Below are 7,401 nucleotides of genomic sequence, written 5' to 3'. Positions count from 1 at the left end.
GTGTACCGCTTCAGATACCGGTAATAAAAACAATGAATGTCTTGTAATAATACTAAATTATAAATTGTTCAAAAGAGTTATAGTAATAGCGTGAACGAGCATGAACATTAGTAAATAATGAAGGATACTATGTAACTTGAAAGAATAGCTACAATTTAAAAAAATTGTGTTGGTTTTAATATGATATCGCTTTACAACAAAAATACAAGAGTAAAAAAATCATTGATTAGCAATAAAAGTGAATTACATCAAAAATAGCAATAGCTTGGTTAGTTGATAAACTATAAGCCATATCAATACAACTATAATGTTGAGACTTAAACGAGTGGTCCATCCACTGGATTGCATTAGTTTCTGTTTGTCAGTAGTCGCCACTGTCACCACACACTTACCGGTCAGTTTATTACAGAATTCATCAGGCGGACATTCGCATATTTCTTCACAGTCTTTGCCATACAGTCCTTCGCCACATTCGCTTTCGTTACACGAGATACCAGTCCAACCACTTATGCATTTGCCATCAGGACAAATACCGATATCAATGGGGCATTGGTTGTTATTAGCACAATTGCAGACATATTGGCAGCCAGGTCCAAAGTAGTACAATTGACACGCTGTGTTGCTGCACCTTTCACCTTGCCATCCTTCGTCACAGGTTTGGTTTTTAGTCAGGCAGAAGCCCGTCTCCGGGTGACATTGACGGCTTTCAGCACAATGGCAGGCAAACTGGCACTCTAGCCCATACCGATTCAGAGGACAGTTACTGATTGTTTCATTACAAGCTGAGCCCTTCACGCCGTCCTGACATCCATTTGTACAATTGCCGTTAGAGCGATAACAGGGCAGAACATCCTTACAAAAACACGAATATTGGCACGCCGAGCCCCAGGTATTCAAAGGGCAAGCATTTTTCCCACTCTCACTACAAGACAAACCTTGAAACTCGTGATTGCATTCCGCTGTCTCGTCTAAACATTGTCCTGTTTTAGAGTTGCAGTGACCGTTTCCACCGCAGTGGCATGCTTTTGAACACTCCTCTCCCCAACTGTTAGCGGCACACATTAGACTCTTATTGCATGAGACGCCGCTGACACCATCTATGCACCCATCCGAACATTCACCAGTCGCCTCGTTACATTGAAGGCTATTTCGACAGAAACAATTAAGTTCACAGTTAGGACCCCATTTTTTATGAGGACAAGACGTCTCATCGCAGTTGGATCCATGCCAGCCCTTAAGACAATTACCTGGGCAACGACCAAGAGTGCTGTCACATGGGGCTTCTTGATCACAGAAGCATTGACTTTCGCAAGACTGCCCATATCTATGGCTTGAACAATCCAGTTTGGTAATATTGCTTAGCGCGGCCAGCACGCATCCTTCTGAACACGATGAGGACACATTCACGCATGACACAGCGTTCCGACAGATGCATATGAATGAACAATGAACATGCGTACAATCTTTAACTACACATTTCTCACAATAGGCTACCCCTGCGGCTCCGTTGCAGTCCGAACTCTGCCAAAGACCTACCCTGGCGTCAATGGAAACGCACATTTTGTCCTCGGGTGAGTTATCGGCTACCCAGTTTTGGTATCCATCGACCACTAACTTTCCATTGGTCCATTTCATATCGTCCAAAAGGCCGAATGCCCCTAGCCAAATGAACTCCGAGTCTAGTGAAGTGCTGGGATTGAAGTCTTGATAACGAACAAATATCTCATGAACTTGCTCAGTATCGATACTTGCCAACTCTCCGCCCATGCTTTCACAATATTCGGAAGCAGCGTACCAGCTGTAGTCAGTGACTCTGCTTTTAAAGTAGATCAAATTGCAAACAGTGCGATTCGCACCGTTCAATTTGGTGCAACAGCAGACGAGAAGAAGAAGCGTTAGGAAACTGTGGATCGCGTTATGTCGGAGGAGAATAGTGAGTCGTTTCATCCCTTCGAATTGTTCTTCCTCTGATGGGCGTGTACAGCATAGCGATATTCTCTGATCCCAAACCTGTTTGAAAATAAAAGGCAAACTTAGACACTTAGATCTATGTTTTAAAACTTGAACTTGTGTAAATCTTTTTTTTTATTTGCAAGTCTGTTTAAAACCAACAATTCAAAAAAAACAAAAACATATATATATATATATATATATATATATATATATATATATATATATATATATATATATATAAAGCTTATACGAAATGTATTGTAATAGGCCTAGATCGAGTCCAACAACAATGAATCTGTGCAATTACAAATATTTTTACCTTTTGTATTTGTTTAGCGCTATTTCATGATTTCAGTATTCTCAATACGCTATGATCCTATCACTTATTTGGGCCAGTTCTGAAAATGGGAAAGGAGGGGGGGGAAAAGAATGATATATATATATATATATATATATATATATATATATATATATAAGGAAACGACCTGAATTCGAGCTCATGGCTCAAGCCTTCTCAAGCCGACATACTGACCACTTTGCTAGTCTGGTGCTTATGAAAATAAAAGATTCTAATGATCTATTGTTTAACTTACTTTAAAGCGGCGACCTTTAAAAGGGACTAATTCAGCGTATACCACTACTTCAGTCAAGTACAATTTATTTCCCTTGTTCGAGATAACAAACAAAATAATTAATTACCAATTGTTAATAAACTAATTGGTCAGGCAGACAGACGCAGAGACAGAGTATGTTGATATAATCCTCTTCTTATACAAAACAGACGTTACTTCAAAAAATGAAAATAATTACGTCCTACGCGTCATGCATCTAGTCATGCATGTTAAACAATGACCTAAATTCTGCCAAGTCACTGGTTTTCCTGGCTGGCTCAGGCAACCCATTCCATGCTCTAATAGCACTATGGAAGAAGGAGCATTTGTACAAATTTGTCCTAGCATATGAAACGAGGAATGTGTCTTTCTGAGTATTTTATTAGATTTTTTTTTATTTTAAGATTATGGTTCAGTGTTTTAATTTAGATATAAGCTTTGCAAAAATTTGGTAGTGCCACAAGGGAAAGATATAAGAAATTTGATTTTTTAACAGTTCTGAAAAGTGCTTATAAATTAGTATACAGTTTCATAAAAAAATACTTCGATTATCAATAGTCCTAATTCCGTATTCCATCAATATTTTGAAAATTAAAGTTGAGTGCGAAAATTCATGTGATGGCGCAAACCCAATTGCGACCTACATATTTTGCCACATCGGATGTCCGTTGTCCGCCAGGGGTCTATTAAAGTTTTCTTTCAGCTTCTGCGACTGTCTTCAACAAGTGCATTAGGTCTTATCTTTCGCTAGATCTGGATCTTAAAATGTGGTTGAAATCCTGGGTATGACTCCAACAAGGCCCTTGGCGTTGGCAGCATTTGCGCCGCCCGGGCCGAGGCGATCCATGGTGGAGGCTAAAAACCCGGAGTAATTACTCAGTGTAGAACGGGGGGACTGCCCCATTGGTGCTTACTTTGCCCGGTTCCGGCCAGATTTTGATGCCCGACACAGTGGAGAGTCAATGGAAACAGTAGCGCATATCTTGCAAGAGTGTCGGCAGCTACGAGAGCTTCAGGGTAATGAATCTGCAGAGTCACTACGAGGCACTAAGCCGAAAAGCAGAGTTTCTCGCCAGGGCACAGTTACCAATCAGAGTTCATCTCAGGATCTAAAGAGATATAAAATGACATTTACTATGCCACTACGCACGTTAACGGGTTCATATACCTGTTGACAGTTGGGTGATGTGCTTGTTAACAAAATTTCAATTCAAATTTTCTCTATTGTTGTTGACAGAGTAGTAATGCATTTGGCATCCGAACCGAGGCGTACAGGTGAAGACTGGGAGTTTGAATTTTGGAAATTTTAGGGTGCCCGAGTCCATCCAACTCCAATGGGTACCCGACATTGGTTTTTAGTAAAAGTGATTGGTGGCGGCCTCAAAACACCCTCGATAACATTGGGCCACCTTGGCAGATGACTTTAGCAACATCAACATTATAGATCGAAAGGTCTGAAAAAGGTACCTTACTACTTATACTGTTTCTGATATTGCTCGTGATATGTTTGTAAAATGTTTTACATGTTTCGTATGTTCCTTCAGAGTTGAAGATAATTACTTCCTAGTCCAAACCTCCCGCAGGACGACGGGGGATGGGAGCGGGCAGGGTTTGAACCCGGGACCATCAATAAATCTGAACGACAGTCCATCGTGCAAACCTCACGACCAGGCAGCCATCCTTTGAGACCTTTGACGGACTATCAAAACAGGGCGAGTCTCATTTAAAGGACACTCAGCAATATGTCCTACAAGGTGATCGTCAAAGTACAATGGTCTAAAAGACATGCGAGTCACCCAATTAATGTGCTTAACGTATCTCTCCAGAGGGAAATAGAAAACGCCAATAAGAATCAATCAGGAAATTAATGGGAATAATTGGCTACGTTTTGTTGATTGTAAAGTCTAAAAGTGTGAGCGCAATCCAAGCTAGTTGTTTGAAGCTCAGCAAAGGAATATATTTAAATCTCTGAGTCAACTGAGGAATTTATATAAAGAAGTAAATGGATAAATGACTGATGGAATGAGAATAGAGTTTGAAGAAGTAGATTGACCATAGAGTGTTGACTCCTCACTATCCTTAATACAAGATTTAAAGTTTTATGTGATCCCTATGTCTTGTTTAAATTTCGAAAAGGGGAAAAGATACGCCTATATGAAATTGAAAGCCCGATTTCATATTGTTTAGCTAGTTGACTATGTTATTATTGGTATTAGATTGTTAATATCTTAAGCATTCAATGAACTGATATTCAATGTGGTTTAAAAAAAAAAAGCTTTCTTGGCTTAAAAAAAAGCTTTCCAGGACTTGTCATTTATGCACACAAACACAAATTAACAATATAGTATTTGTAATTCAACGAGTACTTGCCAAAAAAAAAACATTAACAGTACCAATTATTAGTCTGAAGCATATAGAAAATCGGTCCAAACAATGAACTTTGATAATGTCATCGACAACTTACGAGTACGAAATCAACGAAAGTACTACCATAATAAAAATGCGAATGTATCTTACTGATTGTTCGTTCTTTAACTTTGTTTACAATACATGTAAGTTTTATATTGATTGGTGGAGACTTTTATTTTGCAAATATGGATTACTTACACTATTGGGAAGAGGAGCCGATTGGCCTAACTGCCCCACGCGCCTGGCACCCTCGGTATACCACTGGTACTGGGCTGCCTATTTAAAACTGTAATGATGCATACGAGCACTGGGCTCCGCCACTGCCTTTTGGCGATTGAAATGGAAGGGCTTCTTCCTTAGACCCTGAATAAGAGATTGCCCGTCATCAACTATCAAATAGATCAGGGGTTCTCAACCTGTGGGTCGCGACCCCCTTGGGGGTCGATTGGCGATTTGCCAGGGGTCGCCTAAGACGATCCAAAATATGGATTGTTATTGACTACTCATCTATTGCTGTATGTGTGTGTGCGGGGAGGGGGAGGTCGCGGCAGAGTGGGGGATTGTAAAAAGGGGTCGCCGAGCATAAAAGGTTGAGAACCGCTGAAATAGATGATCATTTATTAACATCCTGTTAGACCAGGCTCACGCTAAACCATATTTTCATTGCGCCTCTTGAAGGCTAATTGCAGAACTAAAAAGGAGAGGAGGATCTTATTAATGAAATTGAGATGATATATAAGAAACTTAGGAAGCACCAAAAAAGAACGCGTCACAAATTAGGATCACAATGGTAATGGGGGCCCCCAAGGTGATCTGCTGACTACTGTCCAAAAAAAATAATCAAACTTTATGGCCATATCACAGGGTGCTTACTCATTGCTCGCAAAGACCTTCCTTCAAGGAACAGTGCCAGGAAATAAAGAATAGGCAGACAGAGAAAGCGATGGGAAGATACGTAAAATGACAGGGAGGAATAAGAGAGACGGTCGACAGATCATGTATGGTGCCCCAACGGTTTAACAGACTAATGGAAAGATGAAGGTGAAAAAAAGTTAATCATGAATCTCCTAACATCACGGTGTCATGTCGTTTGTCTGACTATCGATACACTGTCTCAACACTTCCTCGCGTGTTTCTTTTGTACGTTTGTTTGTAAAAATGTTTTACAAGTTTCGGATGTTCCTTATCTTATCTTATCTTATATAATACAGACGTTACTTCAAAAAAGAAGATGATTACGTCCTACGCGTCATGCATTTAGTCATGCATATTAACCAATGACTTAAATTCTGCCAAGTCACTGGTTTTCCTGGCTAGCTCAGGCAACCCATTCCATGCTCTAATAGCACTAGGGAAGAAGGAGTATTTGTACAAATTTGTCCTAGCATATGGGACGAGGAATGTGCCTTTATCTTTGTGTCTTTCAGAGTATTTTATTACTCCTTCAGTATTCCTTCAGAGTCAAAGATAATCTACTTCCTAATCCAAACCTCCCGCAGGGCGACGGGGAAGGCAGCGGGCAGGGCACGAACTCGGGACCAAAGAGACGACCGAACGACAGTGCACTGCAGGCAGCTGCCATCCTGGGTTGTGGTTGTTGATAGTTTTTGTTTTGGTTTTCTATAGTTATGTTTTATTCGGTGTAATGCACAAATTGTAAGACAAAATTCCAAATGGATAATAAAGGTTATAATTATTATTTATACCTAGCAGTAAAGAATAATTCTTTTAAAAAAATCAACTTTTAAAAAATGTGTACAATCTTTATGATTTATGTTAAAAATTGTAAAGTGGCTGCAGAACTTAAATATGTTAGCCACCCTTTGTGAAGCAAGAGTCTAAATTTAGATTTAAATTTAGATCTAGATCTATGTTTTTGTTCTTATTAGCCTGAAATTCCTGAAAAGAAGTGTAACAAACCTTTTTATGTACATACACAGTTGTCGGAATAAAATCCTGTAGAGATTCATGGGGCAGACTAAAGAACAGATGTGTTCAGAGCCTTTCGAAGTTTGTTACTAGAGATTTTGTGATTGCGCGGTCTGTCTCCATAGCCTACAACACACGCTGTTCACCAGTTTATTCATAATCAAGATAATAGCCCAAGAAACAAGAAAAATTTAAAGTTTGTGTTGTTTTCCTTTAGTCTTGCTTCCGCTCGCGCCACTTCCGTTCAGAATTATGAACACACTTTATGCTAATGCAAGTTTCAGATCTCTAGATCCAGAGGCGGCCTTCGCAGAGCGAGGGGCCCTGGGCGAGTGTCATATGAGCCTATATATACCGTACCACATAACGCCAACTGGTTCGTCCGCCTCTAACACTGTAGGTCTTATTTTTAGCTACAAAACATAGTACGTTACGTAATGTACTATTGGCCTTTCACTAGTTACATACTGTATTGTAATGGTTCTGGATGAAAGGTTTC

The 7,401-nt window shown here is 39.8% G+C and overlaps 1 protein-coding gene across 2 annotated transcripts; it reads right to left on the bottom strand.

Moving 5' to 3' along the window:
• Window positions 1–160: 160 nt before the first annotated feature.
• LOC106079012 (multiple epidermal growth factor-like domains protein 11) lies at window positions 161–7,128 on the bottom strand. 2 transcript variants are annotated; one of them, XM_056016658.1, is made up of 2 exons: window positions 6,894–7,128; window positions 161–2,010 (listed from the first exon to the last, which is right to left on the bottom strand). In XM_056016658.1, exon 2 carries the CDS (start codon window positions 1,945–1,947, stop codon window positions 244–246), a length of 1,704 nt encoding a protein of 567 aa, XP_055872633.1. In that variant the 5' UTR covers window positions 1,948–2,010; window positions 6,894–7,128; the 3' UTR covers window positions 161–243. The 2 variants fall into 2 exon arrangements, with proteins under 2 accessions (XP_055872633.1, XP_055872634.1); XM_056016659.1 differs by having other exon boundaries at window positions 6,910–7,128.
• Window positions 7,129–7,401: the final 273 nt, after the last annotated feature.

The sequence above is a fragment of the Biomphalaria glabrata genome, chromosome 18 (assembly GCF_947242115.1).
Source record: "Biomphalaria glabrata chromosome 18, xgBioGlab47.1, whole genome shotgun sequence".
NCBI classification, from domain to species: Eukaryota; Metazoa; Mollusca; class Gastropoda; family Planorbidae; genus Biomphalaria; species Biomphalaria glabrata.
This window is presented reverse-complemented; position numbering and strand designations above follow the sequence as displayed.

Excerpts from the sequence above, each read along its gene's own strand:
- LOC106079012 (XM_056016658.1), bottom strand. The coding sequence starts at position 1,947 with ATGAAACGACTCACTATTCTCCTCCGACATAACGCGATCCACAGTTTC.